Source organism: Stegodyphus dumicola, chromosome 1, assembly GCF_044657685.1.
Source record: "Stegodyphus dumicola isolate Sdum_Otavi_A_Nest chromosome 1, ASM4465768v1".
In the NCBI taxonomy this organism is placed as follows: Eukaryota; Metazoa; Arthropoda; class Arachnida; order Araneae; family Eresidae; genus Stegodyphus; species Stegodyphus dumicola.
This window is the reverse complement of record NC_140768.1, coordinates 181,845,185-181,868,019: the sequence shown is the minus strand read 5'-3', so window position 1 is coordinate 181,868,019 and position 22,835 is coordinate 181,845,185. Positions and strand designations below refer to the sequence as shown.

Below are 22,835 nucleotides of genomic sequence, written 5' to 3'. Positions count from 1 at the left end.
TAGTATTTCAATGTAGAAGAATTGGCACTTGCTTGAAAAAGAATAGAAGTTAACAATGTACTACTAATGTATGTTTTAAAATGCGTAAAATTAACGACATGTTAATATGTTCTTATATACAATGTGAACTGTTATTTTAAATGTTAAGAAATACTGTGATATGGTAAAAGTGAAAGTAATGCCAAAAAAAATTTTTTATTCGTGTGACTGTAAAAAGACCAAATTATGGTGAATATGTGTTAAAGGTTGAATGAATGTAGTTAGGCTCTCTGACGCTACACTTCAGAGTTAGCCACTTTCAGAATAGTACCTCAGGGTTTAGAGATGAATATAAGGTGTGATCTGAGGTCTTGTTATGTTGAATTTTAACACGTTAGTGTTTTGATTGCAGGCGGTAGTGTTGAACACTTGTACATAAACACATTCGTGTTTGGTGTTTTCTTTTACAACACATGTCAGAAAGCACGGGGAGAGATAATTAAATAAAGTCATGAATGAAATAAGAATGTTAAGAGAAATATAAATATGCATGTTACTTGCCATTTCATTGTGTAACATTTCATTAAACTAGTTTTCCTTCCAGATCTCTGGAAGGAACCAGATTTGAATAAAAGCTCCTGTTTAGATGCAGTACAGATGAAAAATTGGATGTCCATGGAGCTGCTATTGTAAAAACAAATTTTTTTTTAAATTTCTAGTTTCTAGTGAGAAATGTTTGTAAAAGATTGGCCTCGCGTTAGATTCTAGAGCTAAAAGTTTTCAACAAGGTCGTTTTAGACCTCAGTTTCAAACTAATTAACTCTGGCGGGAAGTATGTAAGGATCTTAAGTTTTACTAACGTTTATTTTATTTTAAATCTTTACTATCACTTCTTATTTTCTACTTCCGGCCAGAATTAAAAGCGTTAACTTATTTATGCAAAATTTGTCTGGCGAACGCCAAGTACTTAAGTTGTGGCTTTTTGCCAAGCGAGAGAGAGGAAAGAGTTATTAGAAGCAGGCCGCTTGCCATAGTAGTTTTACTCGGTTGCTGGTTGCCTTCAAGGCCAGAGGTTTAATCCTCGTGATAATTTTAAACGTATCGTAGTTTTAGCAGCTCTCTGTACTACATACGGCTTTTTGTTAATTAACGGCCAATCTTGGAGCTAGGCACTTGTTTATTAATCCAAATTTAAGTTAGAGTTTAGTTATATTTTTATATTCTTACGTTCAGACCACAACTAGTTGGTCTCTGTATTCCGAAGTACGGAAATTATTGTAAAGAGTGAAAAATAAAGGGTTTTGTATACCCTTCCTGTGTATCTTGTCTACTTCCCACAGTTATTGAACATAGCTTTAGTAAGCTCCCTGTTCCGAGTCAGGTCCTTGCATGTTCCCAAAGAAAGTAAGACGGAACATTGAACCTGGTAAGGTTATTTAATAGCATTTACTGTATGGCTTAAATATTACTGTTGAAAGTTTTACAACAGAGTTCACATCTGCTGAAGCTTTAAACGATTTAAGTCTAAGCCTAGCTTGTTGCAAGAGCCTCAAGGAGGTTGGACTTCAACTTTCCACCCTAGTTTTGAGGCAGAACGCCCGGGACAGGGTCCTGGTCTCCCATCTCCACCCTACTATCAAACTGTAAGAGAGGACGCTCGACTTGCCATATATTTAGAGTGTCTCCCATGCCGCAAAGACTCTGTACATTTACAAACATGCATGCCTTCTCCGGGATTCTAACCCGGGCATTTCGGTACTGCAGCAGGCTCCACTAATCACTCTACCATCTGGGTATCAAATACTCAGTTTCTACGTCTCAAAAATTTTCAGCAGTTATTTATAGCGAAAACAGTTTTCGAACATCTATCATGAAACGTAAAATATCTTTCTCGTCAAAGTGGTTCATTTTCTAAACCTAACATGAATAACAAACAGGAAGTCGGAAATGACATCATTTACTTTCCATGATTCCTTTCTGTTTATTTTACATCAATCTTGACATAGAACTGAAGTTTTTAAAATCAGTTGCACTGAAGCACCGCTTGTGTGTTTCTCATTTGAGATACGTTTGATACGTCGTTCAGTCTCTGTCTCGATTATAGCAAAGACTCGAGGGCTATCTGCCTGAGAGGAGGGATGCGTTCGTGGAGGACTTTCTCGTGGAGGACTTTCTAAGAGAAACTGGCTCGTATACACGTCACACATGGGGGAAAACACGAAAACGCGCCCATGCAGCCAGCCCGTTCTCGGGATTCAACCCTCAGACCGAACTACCGGTGTTCAGCGATTTTCCCGCTCGTACGCTGGTGGGCCCTTTTAAATGAAATATAAACTTCGATTGCATATTTGAATTTGATACGCATGGTTTCTTCCTTCACTTATTTATAGATTTTCTTTTCTCACTCTTTCTTCTAAAGTCATTTCCATATTTCGGTAAAATTTAGAAATTGTATATTGAGATATCAAGGGGTGAAAGGAAGACCTGTTAAATATTAGACTGGACAGTGATGCAAATGCTGGTAAGAGGGTTGGACAAGTAAGAGGAAGCAGAGGACCTGGGAAGAAAATCGGAAATTTTAGAATTGACAGAGAAGTCTAATCAGCAAGCAAGCTTGACACTTCATTCCTGTATAATGCGGTCGTTGTCAGCTCTTCGCTGACAGTACCTCTAAAATTAAGTATGTACTTGAGTGTGCTTGCGGATAACATTGCGCATGCTGTTTACCTATATATCTTCCCTTCCACTTCAGCTAACTTTATCATGTTAACGCCAATCGACTTAGAATTAAAAAGATCTTCAAACTAACATACGAAATCAGCTCATAAACCCACTCAATGGCCATAAATTCAAAATTCAATAAAATATGTAATGAATAAATACGAATTGAGGTGATTTAATAAGTGAGCAATTAAACAAATGTACATCAGTATTAAAATCAAATTGTACAAACTGCACATAAAAACCAAATTATAAACAAGTATAAATATTTACAAAATTGCGCAACATTGTTATATAGAAAATGAGTTAAATGTAAATGACAATGAGAGGAAAAGTTTTGAATCGTATTCGAATTCTTACTTAATGCATTCATTTGACGTTTAATAATGACAGGTTTTAATTTTTTTTTTTCAGGAAAGGTTTTGGTCTGCAACTGCACGTTGAATTGGATTACCAGCCGTTTGAGCAAATCTACTAAACTCATTGGCCAATGCATTGCTCCTAGAGAAGCTGAGTTCGAAGACTTGAAATCTACATTATCAACGATTACACGTCCGTGCAAATGATAAAGCAAGAACTATCAATGTATCTTACAGTATCCAGAGTATCTTACAGTAATCTTTATATATGTTTATGCATTGGACTTAAAGAGTACTGTATCCACTAAATAAACTAGCTCGTACTAAAAATAAATTTCTGTTTACTCTATACATGCAGTTTTGGTTTGAAACTTAAACGGAACTCGAATTTCCTATTATCTGGTGTAAGTATTAAGTGTAAGTATCTGGTGTAAGTGTTTCCTATTATTATTGTATTGTATTATTATAGTAATAATCCTTGTCAAGCCTACATAAATATCTGACTAAAAAAAAAACTGAAAAAAAATGTGCCAAGACAAATTTTTAAATTTTCCCATAAATTTCTCACCCAAAATTACAAAATTTAATATTTAGGCATATTTTGAATCGTAGAATCGAAATATGTAAAAACAAATTATGTGTTATTTCAGAAAAATTCCGATTTTGTGTCAAAATACTTATGTTGGAATAATGCTATATATAAATCTAATATATATCCTAAATCGCGCTTTCCAGATATGAAAAACGCAATATGAATTTCGTCAATCGACTCAGTAGAACGGGAGATACAGAACTGTCCTTTTTTTCCCGCAGTGTACATATTGTTTTATCCGATTTGCATTTGTATTATCCGAATAGGTTTCATCCGATTTATGTAATATTATTTCATGCGCTTTATTCTATTCCCTTATAAAAAGGAAAATGAAATAGAAGAGTGATATATCGGTAGAGTCATTGGGCTTTTTTGAAGCAGGAGACGTTAAAAATGTGCAGTGCCCTCGCCAGAACTTAAATACGCATCGAATATGCTTCCAGTTACACGCGGAAAGAGGGTATAAAATACCTTATATACTATTTTATTAATAAAGTAGTCTGAAAAAAAAATTTATCTTATAACTTAATTTTTGAAATACTGAAAGTAAATTATATTCTAAAATATAAATAATAGATCTTATTCATATTATCATAATATATAAGAATATCACTTTACACTATGCATTTCTTCAGCAATTAAAAAAATATTCGATTATTCATATAGTCACCCAATAGAGCCCACCAATTTGATTTTCTGTGGCGGTAGAGACTTCCTTTACCAAAGAAGAATTCTTTTATTTTTCTAAAACGAAAGAATCTGAATAAACTATTTTTCGTCTTTACTTTCTTTGTTTAAAACATCTTGAAGGTCACCAAAAATTATTACCATTTATCGTACTTTTCTTATAAACTTGTAACAGAACTGTAGTAGCAAATTTGTTACATTTTAATTGCGTTTTCGAATTTTGTATACATATATATATATATGTATTTAATTTACGTATGCTCTTTGAATTTAAATGATATTGTAAATTAGTTCGCAGAAATAATAATCTTTTATTTTTATTTTATTATTTTTATTTATTTATTTTTTTTTTGCAATTAAAATTTCTTAATTTCAATTTAATTTAATATTAGCTTTATACAAATAGAGAATATTTGTTAAATATTTATATGTATATATATGTGTGTGTAATAATAGCACAAATTTTTGAAGCATTGATGTAACAAAACTGAAATGTAACTGCGCAGAAATATAAATGGCGTAGATACTAGATGTTTAGAACGTCCATCCATTTTGAAGAATAAACAGTCGAGCCGAATCAAATTCCACATTTAGTTAAATTCACAATGGTGGCCACAATTCACTTGGCACTGCAATAGTGCCCACTTCTAGAACATTTACAATTTGGATACTATACCGGTAGGAGCTATCATAGCAGCACATAGATGATTGCAGCAAAGAGTCTTAACATGATGAAAGATTAAGCGAAAAGAGAAAGAGTGTCGCAGTAGTAATGCAGAGGAAGAAGGGAGGGAGTGAGAGTTTTGGTTTACAATTTAGTGATTGATCAAGAGGCATCTGCATTAAGGGTTACGTAAAGTCCCATGATTAATATGAATGACGCAATTTAAATTTATAGCGCTATTTCTAACACAAAGAGATGAAGTTCCCAAATGAAATAAAAATAAAATAAAATAAGAGAGGTTATAGTGAATTAAATTTAGAAATCTGCTTTCATATTTCTTATCTTACATATATATATATTTGTTGTTGCAGACATTTAATAAAAAATTATTCAAAAATGAAAAATCTAAGATTTGTCACTTGAAATTCGGTAAATTACAATAAAAATTTACTGCCAACTTCGAAATAAACGCAAACCATTGCAACAATTTTTAGAAGCAGAAATAAACTGCTTTGGCGCTAACTGAAGATCGATTTACCAGCCGAACAGACAGAGATGAAAAATTAATATAAACATCATAAGAATATGAAAGATCAGTTAAAGAGTACCATATCACAATCGTTGAGTCAGCCTGTAATAAATTACATTGTGCTGAGAAAGAATGAAAGTAATGATTCAGAAACTATTGAATAACTGCATTTTCCATTAAAGTAGTTGTACTGTTATTGAAGAAACTGAAAATATAGCTTGATTTGTTTTGTACATTAAACGATTTGATAGTGAAATTGAATAGCTATTTTAATCGTCTCTTAGTCCATATTTGACGACCTTTATCGGGTGAGTGACATGATTATCAATTCCAATGTTTGTTTTGTCAGAAATACTGATCTGCTCCAAAGCTTAAGGAGATAGCTATTAAGAAAAGGTGACGCACATATTCATTTGAAGACCGAAAATATTCATGTGATTATTTTCATTTGAAGGGGAAAACTTTTAAGCAACAGAATGTAAATTGATCTTGGCGGGCGTAAGCAAACGTCTCAGCTGCAACTCTTCTCCTGTCATATCTACTTCCCAAATCCTCGATTTTATGTATGATGGACGTCATGAAAAGTATTCGAAATGTGTTTGTATTACATATGCTTCTGAAAGAATCGATGGTGAGCGTTTAAAAGATGGAAGTATTTGAAGTTAATAGACGTCAGATTCACAGGTAGGTGCTGCTTCTAAATTAATAAATACGTAAAACTTTTGATGAAAACTACGTTGTTAATGGAAAAAAAAGTCCCAGAAAATGTTTCATTAAACCTTTTTAGTGGCATCTCGCATTGTATTACAAAATAATATTTTTGAAAATGTCGTTAGAGTTCTAGAAAATGACGTTTTTGCTTTTTAGGGGGGGAAACTATGGAAATTATTAATTTGTTTTTAAGTAGGTTTCGGAAAAAAATTAGAAGTCTTGTATGAGATTTTATGCCATAGTCTTTAAAAATTTGTCCACTCCCAGTGTGTCATAAACGACAGTGATTTCAAACTGGCGATCGAGAAGCAATTTTTTACGTCCTGCAAATACATTTCCTGTAAATTAATGAGCATTGTTATGACAAGAGTTAGAGAAGGGTTTCTGTTTTAAATGATCTGGAGCTCAATTTTACATTATTTTCTTTATCATTAAATTTTTTATCGATTTTGTTTTATTACCTGTTTCATATTTTGTAAAACTTTAAAACAAATTTTTGATTAAAAAACTCAACGATTTCAAAGAGATCAGTAGCAATACTGAATAACACATTTTTATTTCCAGTGCACAAGACTGTCTATCGAAAATTCTAAAGATATGTTGTTTTTAAATATTTTTAGCCCAAATGCTCTCGAAACATGTATGTGCATGTAAATGGAAAAAAAAAAAAAAAAAACCGCCCCTTTGGGTGTAATATAAAATCTGAAAGCTTTCATATTTTTTTTTTTTTTAAATTTGCTGTTTGGTTTACAGATATAAAATTCAGGATGCTGGTCTGCGTATCGTTGCGCTTTGAGTTTCTACATATAAGTATCGCAGGAAATAAGATACAATATGCACTGATCTTTAAAAAATTTAAAATTTTATGTTTCAGTTACTAGATAGATACAGTTTTTAATAAATGAATGTAAATAATCAAGATCAGTAACACTACTACATTTTGTCTAACTTTTATTTTAATTGAATAAATCAAAACATTTTATTTATGTAAAAAAATAAAATTTAAATACTGTACGTAAAAACTTTGAGGATTAAGATCACTGGCCCTTAGGGGAATTTCATTTTATTTGTGCATTGGGAGGAAAAAAGTTAACTTGTTGCCGTCCTGTATTTTCAATAATGATTAAAACTACTGCTAAAAAATTTACAATTATAGCACGGGGATAAAAATAACTAAAAAATTAGGTTTTTCGAAAATTCTCATATAAATTTTGGCTTTCCCGCCCTGCAGAATAAAATACTGACGGTATCGTTTATCTCGAAAGTGCGACTTATGATATATATTAGATTTATATATAGCATTGTTCTAAAATAGGTATTTTGACACAAAATGGAATGTTTTCCGAAATAACATATCAATGATTTTCCATATTTCGATTCTATAACTCAAGTTATGCCTAAATATTAAATTTTATAAAATTTGGTGCGAAATTTACGAGAAAAGAAAAAATTTAACTTGGCGCATTTTTCTCAAGTTTGCGCCAAGAATAATTCATTTGGCGAACTTCTTAATATACGGCAACTTATTTTCCTTTCCCTTCCATTGTGCAGGAGCGGGAAAAAAGTCACACGTTTCTACTTTCAAATAATTTTAAGAAAGTGCCTAAACCACATTTGATGTTATTATCGCTTTCAACAAATATGCCAAACTTGAAAACGCGCCAATGTATAAATTCACATATATCTTCGGAAATTTTGAATCATAAACTGTAATTTTTTTCAGGTATGCTTAGAAATACATCTACTTTCAGATGATGATAAAAATTTTATACATTTTAATTCACCATTTTTTTCGAAAAATTTATACAAAAAATTAAAAAATATAAATTTTAAAAATAAATTATAAAAAATAGGCGAATTTTGTTTGGAATGAACCTAAATTTCGAAATATCAAAGGAAAAATCAAATGAGTTTAATAAAAAAAAGAGTTATTAATAAATAGATATCAAATTCAATTAACATTGAGGAGCTAAAACTTTAAAAGCTCATTTTTTTTAAAAAACTACTCACGCAAATTTTACAAAACTTGGCAATTTGGCATAATTTGAGTCCTAGAATCGAAATATGGAAAACAATTGGCATGCCATTTCAGAAAAAGTCCGATTTTGTTTCCAAATACCTATATTAGAACAATGCTATATATAAATCTAATACACATCCGAAGTCGCATTTTCGAGACATGAAAAACGCAAGTTGAATTTCGTCAATCGGCCCAGTAGAACGCGGGAGATATAGAATTGTCCCATCTTTTTTTTGACGCAGTGTACATTTACAATAAAGCAGCGATTTACAGTATTGTAAGCACTTCTCTAATATACTGTATTATCCATTGCTATTATCCAGTTACCCAGAAGTTACCAACACAGATAGATTGCTCTTTTTAGGCGAAATAAAATTAAGATTATAGTTTATTTACGTGCTTTGATCCTTTCATTGATTTAAGAAAGTGCTGAAGTAGAGTATGCAAATTTTTAATAAAATATATATGCAAAATTTTAAGCTATATGGATTTAATTAAATTGCTCAAACAGAAAATATTTTAGCTATCACAATGTTCTTAGCGGTACATGACTAAAAATAAAATCCCAGTAGTGCAAACAATGAGGGATGTCATAGCAAAATTGCCTATGAAAATAAAACGAATTGAATGCAGTTTCTGTTACGTGTGATATATTCATTCTAGCTTGCTATTTCCTTTTCCCCCTTAAAATTCCGCTAATGTACGGATGCAGTTCTTGTGCCAGTGCCACACGATTTTAATAACATAATACCACAAATACTGTGATAACTAAAAAAAAGAATATTTTTTAAAATTTTAGTGTATTTAACTAAAATAACGTAACTTGAAAAGTTGTATATTTTATTTTATGCTAATTGATCCCCCAAAATGGCAATAATAATAATAATAATAATAATCGATTTTAAAAAACATAAATTGCCGTATAGATTCTAGAAAAGCTTCATTTGGTAGAAGATTTTTTGATATATCTGATGGTGTGAAGATAGAACTTCTAATTTTGGAATTTTATTGATAACTGCATGAATACATTATTAATAATATTGTTATTACCCTATTTATTACTACAGTAAGCCCTTCCCAAACGCAGGGATTACGTCATTAACACACCGTACTTACGGTAAAATGATGTTCCACAAAGTTAACTTCCTATTGAAAAAAAGGCGGTGGGTGCAGTTCAGTTTATGTAAAGGTTTCCAATACCTCTTATAAACAGTCCTCTTCTTTCTTTATTTGGATGAATCTCAGTACGTAATCAGGCAGTTTCTGTGACTCTTTTAACAATTCTTTCAAATTTTGTGTAGGTTAAAGTCTCTTCATCTTCTTCAGTGTCGCTGCTTTTACCATCTGCTGGTATTATTAGGTCATTCAGTTCTTCATTTGTCATTTCATAATCGTCATTCTCGACTAAGTCTTTGACTTCCCCTTTTTCCATATCTGAAACGCCTTCACCGACTATTGCTTTTGCAATTTGCATTATTCTTTGGACTTCATAGTTATTCGATGGAAAACCTTTAAAACTGTTGACAACTTCTGGCAAGAGTATTGTCGAGTACTTTGTCGAGTCAGCAAGCATTCTTCGTTGATGTATTCTTTCTATGGAAAACTTTTAAAATTATTGACTACTTCTGGAAAGAGCTGATGTCAGCAAGCATTCTTTCTATGGAAAACCTTTAAAATTGTTGACAACTTCTGGAAAGAGCTAATGTCAGCAAGCATTCTTTGTTGATGTATTCTTTCTATGAAAAACCTTTAAAATTAATGATAACTTCTAGCAAGAGCTATGTCAGCAAGCATTCTTTGTTGATGCATTCACTTATTTCCATACGAGTTTAATTATTCCTATGCAGTGTCTTATGCTGAATTGCTCCCAAAATACAATTAGTGTGTTGTACTTTACTTCTTCTAATGCTTTATTTGCAGAGATATAAATATACCTGACATGATAGCCTTTGAATGTTTTTGTGATTCCTTGATCCATTAGTTGGATAAAAGAAGTGTTATTCGATGGAAGGAATAAAAACCTCTGTATTTGCATGCAATGCTGTGAGGGATTTAGCACGTGTCCTGGAAAATTATCGAGAAATAGGAAAACTTTAAAGCCCACCTTAAAGCTTGTTTAAAGCTCAACTTTTAAGCTTACTCTGCTAAGCAATATTTGACCTCTTTAAGCAATGAATTTTCAAACTAATCATTGAGGTGGACTCTTGCAACATACGCTGTAGCTTGCGCCGTGTAACTGAAATTCTCTCGTTGGGCAAATGAAATGGAGACAATTAACGCGTACATGCAAAATCGCATTCCACAAGTCCGCGTTCGGCTAAGGCTTATTTTACATGTATCAATATTATCTTCATACCACGAAATATTGTAGATGTTACTTATATATTAACAATAGAAAGCAAAAATGAAAAGTTAAGATAAATTTATATGTTACGTACATATCTATAAATGTTTTATGTGTTCATAATCAACCAAATTTAAAAAAAAATATTTTAAATATTTCTGGGCTCTACGATTTGTCTACGAGGTTTTTAAACTACCGCAGTTTTCAAAGGTACACCAGATTATTATCTGACGGAAAAAATAAATCAATGCAGCTGCTCCCGATTCAAATCTGGGCTGTTAAAGAATTCAGTTTTCCTTATTAAAATATATAATTATTGAATCTGACCGTAGCCGAATGGAAAAATTTCTGAGTATTAGTAGTATATATTATATTCTTATTTTTAAATTTTTTTAAAGGATAATTTGTTTGATAATTTTGTTGTTTCTTTCATTTTTCATTCAATAAGGCAACGGACAACAAACAGTGAATCTTTTAACATTGAAACCCGAGTTGAGTTTTATTTTTTTTTGAGATTTTTCATTTGCTTTTCTGAATTTTTATGGTTAATTTCACATGTGGGCAAATTAAGAAGAGGATTTATTTAAGAACAGAAATGAAATAATTGCATATTTTTTTATAATTTAAAAAAATTCTTGGTAAAGTTTTTTTTCTAGGTATCAACCTGTCATCTTAAATTTTCAGGCTGCAAGTTACTCCCACCTCCAAACGAACGAATGATCGAATGCAATTTTAGCCTGACTACGTTTCAAATGAAAATTTAATATAAAAATGACGCTGGAAATCCTCTAGGTACTACTTCTCAGTTTTATCGCTTACCCAAGTGCCAATAGAACTTATTTTAATTTATTTCCAAAAACGCAAATTCCTGCTTAAAGAAGCTGTGATTTATTTTTCAGGTACTCATAAATCGGCAGTATTAGCTAATATGCTTATTATGACCTTCACGTTGTCACCCCGTGAGCTCGTCTGGAACGATTCAAGTTATTAGTGAGTCTTACGAGCAGTTTATACCGAGCGAATCCGGTAAGCTTAATGGCAAACCGCACATTGAGAGTTGATCAATGTTAACGAATTTCGCTTATTGCGCATGCTCAATGGTGTACCGCTGGCGTGGGAGAAATACTGGCGACTAAGCATAAGCAACCCTACACAAGCCTGTTGTTAGTCATGTAGGTCTTATCGACTGTTTACAATTGCAACAGTCTATTTCATTTACTTACAATAATTTATTTAACCTTTAATTCAGTAATTTAAAGTAGATTTAATCCTTAATTTGTTAAAGTATATATGAATGGAACGTATAGTAAATAATTGTTTTTATTCCTCAGAAGTATAATCAGCTAATATCTTGTAATGTTTCCTGTTTTGCAATCCTTTTTAAAAGAAAATTTGGGTAGTTTACAATTCGACATTTACACTCCAAGTAATGAAGTAGCTTACAACCTGACACGTTTTAAAACCTCGAACTGTTTACGTACAAGATAACACAATATAAACCCTATACTGTATTTATCTTCTTTTAAAAATGCGCCAAAGTCGTAACTGTCAAATTGTCTTTTGGGCATGCGCAATAAGCGAAATTCGTTTAGCATTGATCAACTCAATGTGCGGTTTGCCATTACGCATCCGGTAATGGTGTATACGATTGTTGATTGCCGATGCTAAATCCTTTCTTTTTCTGGATTTTTCTCACAGTGCATCTCCATATGGCTTTCGTGGCAGTATATAATTTAATTTTATGCTCTATTCGTGCCTTCACAATAAAATGGCCACCACTTCTAGCCTTAAGTGTGGCCAATACTGAATAGGCAAGTGCCCGCCATTAAATTAAATAAAAAATTACGCGGGAAGACGATATAATTAATACTCCTTTCTTGGAAGAATGCAACAGCTTGATTTCCACTTGATGGTAAATTTAAAACGTCATCATCTTGCATCCACCTTCCCTCCTCCCCAAAAAAGGTTTCCCACAAACGGAAGAAAAATGGCTTTATAAAAAAGTTTTTACAGCTTGATTTTGAGTTTGATTTTTAACTCGAGAAGACGTAGGCTATAGTTTTGGATTTACTGTATGGTCTGGTGATAAATGCCGTCAAACTAAGCGATCAATCACTGGTCGCCGGCGAAACCGACGAGTACCATCCTCAATAATACGCAGTTAGACGCAATAGTACGTATGATCAACTTTTATTACAATCGGATCACTAGCTATGTAAATCAATTCTTAAATTTTTGATTTTATGAATTTCAGGGGATCACGATCAGTTTCACCAATCAGCAGCAGCAAAGTATCGTATCTCCTGGCAGTCATTGGTACAGTCTTGGTTACTATCATCTGCTTAATTGTTCTTCGTAATTCTGCCCCATGTAAGTCAGTTTTTAGAAATCATACCTGGCAATAAATTATACATAGCGTAAAAATACGCATTTAAATAGTGTAATAATACATTCCTCAACTTTTCATTTTTTTAAAGCTTTACTATGTTTAGACATTTACTCAAATTAAGTTTAAGATGCAAAAAATTTAAATTTTGGGGCGATTAAAATTAAACAGTTATTTAAAAATTTTGGTACTTTCGTATTATCTAGTCGAATGAAAGCCCGACCAGAGCAATTTAGCATTCATTATGGATAAGCATGTCGTCATAACATACTCATAGCATCTGTGCTTTTGTGTGATGTAACCCTGATTGATTTTCGTCGTTTCTGACCGAACTGCGATTCATTTATTCATTCCAGCTACAGCTAGTCGAAAGAATTAAAATCTGTTGAAAGGGGGGGGGAACAAAACTGCTAAATATGGCCGACATGCAGTAATACATCGGAACAATCATCCGCGGGAAGTTTGTACCCACAGAAATCTAAACAGGGTTCGATCATCACCAGAAAATTCTCCAATATCTTTCATATTCGATGGTAGCCAGCTTTCACTATCGATGGATGATACGTAAGTACTAAAATTACTCGTAGAATAACTACATGTAAAATTTATGTAAAATTAGTAATATTAAATTTATTTGAAATATATTTCTTAGACTAAGAACATTGAAGTGCTGAGCTTCTTTGTTGCCGAGCTGTCGATAAAAACGGAGGAAAAATTATTCAGTTTTTAAATAAACATTTTAGAAAACCTGTCATGCGTGCTGATTTACAATAACAGTTGCCAAAATGTTATAAAGCACTTAAAGAGAGTTATTAATCCATCCATAAAAGTTATTAATCCATAAAATAGAGACAATAAAATTATAAAGTATTTCTCCCACCTTCTTGGCATGCCTTCGTGATGTGGTGGTCTGCACGCTGGGCGCGTATTCCAGAGATCCATAGTTCGATTTCCGGCGAAGGCGTTACATATTTTTCATCTTTCCTGCTTCCAAAATACCTAACGTCTCTACAAAATGATAAAATTAATTTAAAGCTTTCTATGATAAAATTTGCAACTTGTTATAAATTTATCTCAATAGCAGTTTATTTTAAGATTGTATCTAAGTTCGAAAACTTAATAAAAATTACGTCTATAATAATTACCCTGAAAAAATGGAGAATTATATATCTATATTTTATGACAGTTTATCGAAATAGTTAAGATATTGTAAGAGTGTAAAGTCATTAAGGGTTTTTTTGGGGGGGGGAGCAAAAGAGATGAAAAATATGCAGTGCCTCTCCAGGACTCGAATCCTGGACCTCTCGAATACGCGTCGATTGTATTTCTAGTTACAGATTCCAATGCAGGATTCTGAAATTATTTAAACGGTTTGGAAAATTGAATTAAATAGATAAGCTAAAATTCTTCTAAAACTACTTTAAATTGAAGCTGAAAATTAAGCTCTGTTAACAGTTGATAAGTGATTAATCTTTCATGCTGATAATAAGCAATGCTTAATGATTTAAAGGAAATTCCATTTTTTAATTGGCGGCAGAGCAGTAAAGACGCTGAACACTGGTAATTCGGTCCGAGGTTCGAATCCCGCGAACGGGCTGGCTGCATGGGCGTTTTCGTGGTTTTCTCCATGTATAACGTGTATACGAGCCAGTTTCCCTTAGAAAGTCTTCCAAGAAAGGCATCCCTCCTTTTAGGCAGATAGCTCTCGTGTGCTTTGCCATAACTGAATAATCCATCCATCCATTTTTTTAATTAATTCTAAGTACTGGTTATGGATTGTTTTATCAAGACTCCTTAAAAAAATTATAAATGGTTGTTCTCCCTTTTAAACTAAACTCAGATTTAAATATGTGAATAAGAAAAGAATTATTTATGGTATTTGGAAGCTATATATAGAAATATACTGACGTCATAAACAAATTTAATACTGATGCCATAGATAAAAATGCATCTTAAGAGTTGGATGTGTACCGTTATTGGTTGAACTCTGCTGACGTTATCCATTCCGCATAGTTGCGAAAGTATCGGAAAGTGTATTAACTATAATAATATATGTAATTGTTTACTGTGAAAACTTCAACTGATATAAGTTTTATATGGCTGCAAGGGCAAAGTGATACCTGCAACATAACAACTAACACCTTAATAAAATAAGGCATTTGAATTACCTTACATGCTCGCAGCACCCGTGCAGCTCTGATACTAATACTCAAAGCTAGCAGCTATTTGACGGTATGATGAATACCTAGCTGCACTAAAAAACAATAAGGCACATTTTTTTCATGGGCAAAATCAGATTTGGTTTGTCATATCAATCTTTGTACCACCTGTTTCGACGAAAAAATATTTAAGTTCACGATGGCAAACATGAGTTATACGAGAACATATAGAGAGAGATAATGATTGGTGAAAGAATTATTGCTTTTGAGGAAAAGAATTACTAACTTTCAGCATTATGGTCAAGAGGTAATTAATTACATGTTCCTTAAGGAATTTTCATAGAGATTTTAAAAATTCGTTTATCTTTATGAATAGCGACGTCCATTTTCATCATGCACCCTAACCTTTCACAATGCTTGCTGAAAAATGAAGGGAGAGATCTAAACTCGTGGAAGGAGAAATGCAGTTGTCCACCAAAAGTCCCCTCGAAAAGCACTTGGTTATGGTATTAAGGAAATACGTATGACAGAACCTCTTTCTGGCTTTTCTAGGGTGTTCAATTAAAAGCGACCACTACCCTACTTTCTAGGGTGTTCAATTAAAAGCGACTACTTTTCTAGGGTGTTCAATTAAAAGCGTTCACTAAAAGCGACCTACGACTACTAAGCCAGTTACGCATCATAACCGAAGTGTGGTGCAAGTCCATGCTTTTTTCACCAATACAAGATTTCCACGATATTTTGTTTCATGTTTCGTGGGTATGCAAGTGTTATTCCACGTAAACAAGTCCGTGTGTTACATTGTGGTTGCATTTTTTCTACTGAAAGCGGAAAAAAAAAGAGGAAGAAATGCATTTTTCTTTACATATGCATATTTTAGTTGCGTTTGAATTGATTACTTGATAAAAAGTATTTTTAGTGATATTAAAGTAGTATTTTCAACATCAAGGTATCATAAAAGCACTTAGCATAACCATATGCATGATCTTTAAGATATGAATGTCGTCTATGTAATTTAATTTGCAAATGTAGCCTCTCAGAAAGTATAATGCCTGTGTATATATTTTTTCGTATTAGCTGACGATAACCCGTCCGAAGAGATTTTGTCATTCCAGTCAAGCAGCGCAGGTATGTAGTTCATATCCTACTTGATTTGAATTTTTCACGTAAGAAATTTAAATCAAAATTATGCATGTAATAAATTAATGCTTCAAACATTTATACACATTTCATGGTGATAAAAATACTTTGCCTTTTATTTCTTATCTTAAATTTTAAATATCTTAAGTTGTATGGATATGAGTATTCTAAACTGATAATTTTTTTGGAAAAAAATTCAGTTCGTCTTATATATTTTAGGGGTATGTGAAATCAGCTTTGCATGAAAGTGTATTTTTATTCTATAAGTTACATTTTCGTCACATATGTCTCAAAATTCAAGGTGGAGACGAAAGGTGGGACATAGAGAACATCAGACCCGAAACGGATAGATGGCTCTGTACTCCAAGGCTCGGTACTTGGAGCAAAGCTAAACATGCATCATTTTGCGTTCGAAAAACGGTGCATATTCTCCAAACGATGTTGGAATTCTAGGTGCCGATATGTAAATGTAATGTAAAACCGATATGTAAATGTAATGTATGGCTTAATGTAAAACGACGTTTGTTCTTTGTTTGTCGTCGTAAGTTATAAGGTAGAAATCGCAGTTACTGATCTACAGCGCTGGTGATCCTACAGATCATCCACATCTCGCTTATGGTTCTGCTTTCCCAAATACACTGCTCGACATTGACATTGCAACAACAAGGAGTGGTCAGAACTTTATAAAAATTTTAGAGTAGACGCACGTCACTGAGTTATGCGAATGATGTGAAATGCGCAGCTCTCCGACGCACGTGAAGTAAGACATAAGGAAAGGAACGTGCAGAATGGGCAATATTCGTGTCGTTATTTCTGCCAGACGAATTATCGAAGAAAGTTGGTTTTTGTCCTGGAGGATACGTGTAATAGGAGAGAATGCCAGGCCGCCTTCAACGAAGGCACTTCCAGCAGATAGACGATTTTACGAGGGGTATGGTGATCGGACTGAGAAGAGCGGGTTGGTCCTTACGTCAAATCGCAGCTGATACCCACATGGATGCGAACACAGTGCATCGACTATGGTGAACATGGTTGGCACAAGAAAATGTGGGAAGAAGGAGAGGTGCAGGTTTAGCCAGAGTGATGTCAGCACGCGTCGATCGACGCATCCGCCGTCAAGCTGTGGAGGTCCCGCAAGTCACTTGTACCGCGATTCTACAGCATGTGCAAGATACTCTGGATAGCCCCATGTCGACCAGAACCATTTGGTTGAACGTGGCCTGCACTCACGGCGTCCGTTAAGAAAACTGCCATTGACACCACAGCATGGACGCCAACGTTTAGAGTGGTGCCGGACTGGAGCGATGTGGATGACAGAATGGCGAAACGTAGTGTTCTCAGATGAGTCACGCTTCTGTTTATCCAGTGACAGTCGCCGCCTACGTGCGTAGTGTCGACATGGAGACAAATCTAATCCGGCAACCACGTTGTCGCGCGGTGTGGAACGTCCCACCGCGCGACAATGTGGCATAATGGTTTGGGGCGTTATTGCCTTATTGCCTACGATTCCAGGTCACCTCTAGTTCGTATTCAGGGCACTATGACGGCCCAACGATACTTGGATAAAGTACTGCCGCCGGTGGCAATACCCTACCTTCAGGGGCTGCCTAATGCAATTTTTCAGCATGATAACGCCCGACCACACAGTGCTCGCATCTGCCAACATGCTCTGCAAGGTATACAGATGCTTTCTTGGCCACCGTACTCTCCAGACCTGTCACCAATCGAACATGTATGGGATGTGATTGGACGCCGTTTGCAGACTCTGCCCCTGCCTCGTTCAGAAGATGAACTGTGGCAAATGGTTGAAAGGGAATGGAGACCCATCCCTCAGGGCATCATCCTCACTCTTATTGACTCTATGCCTAGACATGTTTCTTCGTGCATCGGTGTCCGCGGTGGCCCTACATCCTACTGAGCCGACGCTGTTCTCGCTCTGTATTCTGACTATCATTTTGAAATAAAGATCACTTATTGCTGCTTGCTATTTCTGTCTTTTTTCCAAATTTCATCACTTTCTGACCACTCCTTCTTGGTGTTGCATTTTCAATGTCGAGTAGTGTAAATACACTTCGCCCCAATGTTCTGCTTTACTTCAAAGTTTATACGCAGAGTTTGTTTTGAGACACTCTGCGGATCATTGGTCCAAAGTTACTATATGATAGGCAATCTTTCCTTAAATCATATAGAACGTTTCCTTTTCTATAATAGGAAATGTGGAAAATCAGCTCTTTGCTAGGCAAGCAAGGCACTCTCTCTAGTCGAGCGAATACAGATGATTTATTACGAGACTAAATGAATTAATATTGCAGTAGATATAGAATTAATGCCCTCTGTATTTTAGTTCGCCCCCTCCGGGGGTTGACTCAGGCGAACGCCTGGGAAGTACTGGTTAGGATCTGTACCTAGGCAGTCTCAACCACAGGGACATAATAATAGACTTCACAGAAGGCCTGAGGGCTCTCGGGACAGAGTAAGGCTCGGCAGGGACCGTACTGGTACTGCCTTGTCTGCCCTTGCTTTGTGGGGTCGCAACATTGTGGATTGATCAAGGCCGGGGCGGCACTTAATTCCGATAGGCGCCCTATTAGGCCGCATTAGGACGGAAGCTGTCCCGTTCCATCAGCGTTGTATTTTACTTCGGGAGTAACAGTAGAAACTACTAGGCACCTACGAAGAAGGAAACGTGTGATACCAAATGGACCCTTGAATGGATTCTAATGATGAATCTTTCAGTTGCTGGCTAGTCATTCTAACCGCTTAAAATATAACAACACGCATAGATGAAATGCGATAATTACTTGCAAACTATTATATTCGTGGAATCGAAACTCTTGCTGTAACTTTGAATGGATGGTAAATAAAAAAAAAAAAAAAAAAACTTTCTTTTAAATGAGTGTTTATTCACAGGTATTACTTTTTGATGCCACAATATGCCATAAATTAACGATGGACAAAAATATAAAAAATAATTTAATAATTTTATTTGAAGCAGATTTTACGGTTCTGGTATCTTTATGTATGACATTTATTCTTCTCACACTTGTGATTTTGAGTGCATTTTAGCGCGCTGTACATTCAGGATGGTACATGACTGTCAAGACTGTACATGGTACGGCTTGGAATGGCAGCGCTTTCGAGTTATAAGTTTAGATATACGGCCTCTTTTCATCTCAGTTAACGATGTATTTCGGCACACTTAGATAGCTATTTATGGCACAGTCTTCTAGCAACTGTCTCGTTTTCAATAAATACCCCACTACATTATATTCGTGTCAGCTATTCCCAGGAAATGATTAAAAATAAATGTGAGAAATCTGCCTAGCCAGTGATGTGAATAATGCACGATAGGTATCAGTAGTTGCTGTTTGTTGATTGAAATAAACACTATACTTCATTCTGTTTACTACTTTATGAAACATACGCCATTATTTACAAGTATTTAAAAATTTCTGCATCTTTATATTCAGTTAGTTAAAATTATCTCTTTATATCTCTCTCAGACCTTTCTTTGCTTTACTCGCTGTAACTTCTTGTTTAGTTTGTTAAACTTAATAACTTCTATACTTTCAAAGTAGACTCAACTAATGAGTACATCTCAAAAATTCAAAAATTTTGTAATTACAATTTTAAACAGTTTACATGACATTCAGCTAGCACAGTAACACGTGCATCACAACAACGGAATCGCATAGCATGAGCGCCATTACAGTTATAGTTATTTTAAATATACATCACACTCGAAACCAAAACTGAAACTTTTTAGATTCATTGCATAAAGGCGCGTAGAGCTATTAACAACTTTGTTTGCAAATGAAGACCGGCGATAAACAGCCGTTTACTCGTAAAATTCGTATTAAAATATATCACGGACCTTGATTATTAGTATTCCGTAAAACCACATTTGATTTATTGAATTTTATTCTATTATTTTTTGATATTAATTGTAAAATCAAATTTTATTACAGATAAACTTTTGGATGAAACATGCGAGGAAAACTTTTGCTATACTAAAGGTTGCATTCATATAGGTAATATGATTATGTATCACTATTTGTTATCTATCTGAACATAAAATAATAGGTTTTAAATAATAACTTTATAATATTGCCTGTATATATCTATATATATGATTCAGCATTAAAGAACATACAAAAATAAAAAAAATAAAAATTCATTAAAACTGTGCTTGTTGCTGCTGCAGTTAACGTAAACTATTAAAGATTACATGAGAAAAGGTATAAAAACATATTCACTACATCACGAAGATCAAATTCAAATAAAATAAAAATAAAACCTTTCATAAGCACTCGACAATAAAATAAAAATAAAAATAAATCTTTTCATAAAAGACTGGAGAAGGATAAAAGGGAAAAAGGATCTTGATATGATTTTGGTAGTTATCAAGGAGCAGCCGAAGAATTAAAAATCAACCTTTTTTCTGAATATCCTCTTTTATATATATAGTAATCTTCAAAAGATGGAGACTGGCGCTTTGACAATTTTTTTTGTAATAAATAGTCGAGTACTATTTGAAACCTTCTTTTACTCTAATCACAGAATAACTTGAGTTCAGTACAAAAATTATATCACTGTATAATGATGAGGTATTTTTTGATGAAAATGCATTCAATGGCGAGGTCGCACAGTTTAGGCATGATAAGGCGGTATTCATAAAATTGAAAGCGTGTTTTGGATTAAAATATCTCATCTGACTCATCAAGCTTCACACGGTTTGCTAAAGCAACTGGACCAAAGAGACACCAAGAAGACCAAGGATGAACCAATGAGAGAAATATGGGACCGACCGATGAAGTGTTTAGAGATAATACCTCCTCCAAATGGAGGAGACTTGGACATCTAGCTGGCCATGGAGGTATTTGACGAGTACGAAAAAATTAGTAGGAATGACTGCCATATATGGGCCAGGACATTATCCTGTTGGAATACAAGCCGAGGATGGTTTGCAAACAAGGCAAAATAATGGATTGTAGAATATTCTAGATGTCTTGCTGTGAGAACGTTAAGGAGGACAACCAAAGGAATTCGGCTGTCAAATGAAACTGTACCTCAGAGTATAATTCCCTGCTGTGGGGTTGCATGATGGGCAACAGTCAAGTCTGCGTCCTGGATGTTTCCACACTTCTCGTAACTGCTCATTGCGGCTCAGTTCGATCACTTTTCCCTTACGTTCTGTCGTCTCCCTAGACAGAACACTGCTTTCTTGACGAGGTTCATCCATTTTTTCCAAAGTTGTAGAATGCAGGATCGATGCGATGCAAATGTCGACCGATTCTTCGATTTGACCGCCTTGCTTCTCTTAACCCGACTACACAATCTGCTCTGAATTGGTGTTGCATGCTCATGGTACGCGTAAACCCATTTTCGAGGCACTGATGCTGTCGAATTTAGTAGAAGAATCAAATTATAATGGAACTTACGCCTTACAATTAAAATATGCACTTTTATCCACCATCCGAATGCTAATTTGTGATGCTCTGTAGCTACAGGTATTCATGGGCTACTAAAATTTAATCATTTACTTGTTCGATCAAAAGGTATCCACACATGAAATTTTGTTATGGTCAGATAATTTTCTCTCCATGGATACCATTTTTCTTGTTTTTATTTTAATTTTAGAGTGCGTTTTTCAGAAGTGAAAATGATTCAAAGACAGTGCTTAGAAATGTTTTAATCAGCTTAAAAGTGTTTCCCTAATGTAACACTTTTCAGCTGATTAAAGTATTTCTAAGCACTGTCTTCGAATAATTTAATGCTTTGACGTTTAATTTTAGTTAATAAAACATTACGAAATTAGGTATAAGTTAAAGGAAAAATTTTCCAATTGAGAATGAATTAGACACATTATTGGTATTACATCACAGCCATGACGAGTGTATAAATAAAATAAAGTTTTTATTTTGCTCACATATGTATATGTGATATTTTGCAGCAGTCGTGGCACATGAACGACGAAGCTTGGCATTGCTGTGGCTGAGTGTCAAGGCGACATCAAATAACGACAGAATAGGATTTAAGTTAATAGCTCCATGCTTTATTTCAATTCAAGAAGCAGATCAATATTCGTCACTAAATAAGATTACTTTAAATTTAATGCGTCATACTTTGAACAAAGAAAGGCAGAAAAGCAGCAGCGAGGTTTGGTAGCGCAGGAGGAGAGGAGCTTCTGTTGTTGTGTCGATACATGGCGCGCATTCGTCATTTATAGTAGCGGTTACGTATAATAGACTAGAATGTTCTGGAAAGTGCTGGTTTAGGGGGAAGATCCAAAATTGCGGAAAGTTAATTGGAGGTTGCGTGTTCACGTAGAGCAAAGCCATCGTATTTTTTATATTTTACATATATATGTATTTTTTATACATATTTCATTAAGTAAGTACTTGTAGGGCAGTTTTGAAAGCGCTATTATTTTTCTGAGGCAAGACAAAGATTGAAATATAGAAATACCAAATATTTTTCTCTATTTCAATACCTTTTTTTACAATCTTAAATAAAAACCACAATAATTTAGAATATAACTATG

At 34.2% G+C, this 22,835-nt stretch overlaps 1 protein-coding gene and 1 pseudogene across 5 annotated transcripts in view; both read left to right on the top strand.

Moving 5' to 3' along the window:
* The window catches only part of LOC118202699 (uncharacterized), a 42,333-nt pseudogene extending 38,925 nt beyond the window's left edge, over positions 1 to 3,408 (top strand). Inside the window, exon 6 of the transcript XR_015043451.1 lies at positions 3,115 to 3,408. The product of XR_015043451.1 is annotated as an uncharacterized LOC118202699 (transcript). The remainder of the gene's footprint in view (positions 1 to 3,114) is intronic.
* Positions 3,409 to 3,453: 45 nt separating this feature from the next.
* Positions 3,454 to 22,835, top strand: part of LOC118202700 (endothelin-converting enzyme 2-like) — a 161,579-nt gene continuing 142,197 nt past the window's right edge. The window contains exons 1-4 of one of the 4 annotated variants that reach the window (XM_085823470.1): positions 3,454 to 3,476; positions 12,861 to 12,976; positions 16,229 to 16,279; positions 20,260 to 20,322. Coding sequence is in view for 1 of the 4 variants with exons in the window: in XM_085823464.1 (XP_085679590.1) it covers positions 6,178 to 6,215; positions 12,861 to 12,976; positions 16,229 to 16,279; positions 20,260 to 20,322 (268 nt within the window). In the remaining 3 variants the exon portion in view is untranslated. Of the gene's footprint in view, positions 3,477 to 5,926; positions 6,216 to 12,860; positions 12,977 to 16,228; positions 16,280 to 20,259; positions 20,323 to 22,835 lie in introns of those variants that run through there. The other 3 variants (XR_015042987.1, XR_015042986.1, XM_085823464.1) reach the window with 3 other exon arrangements.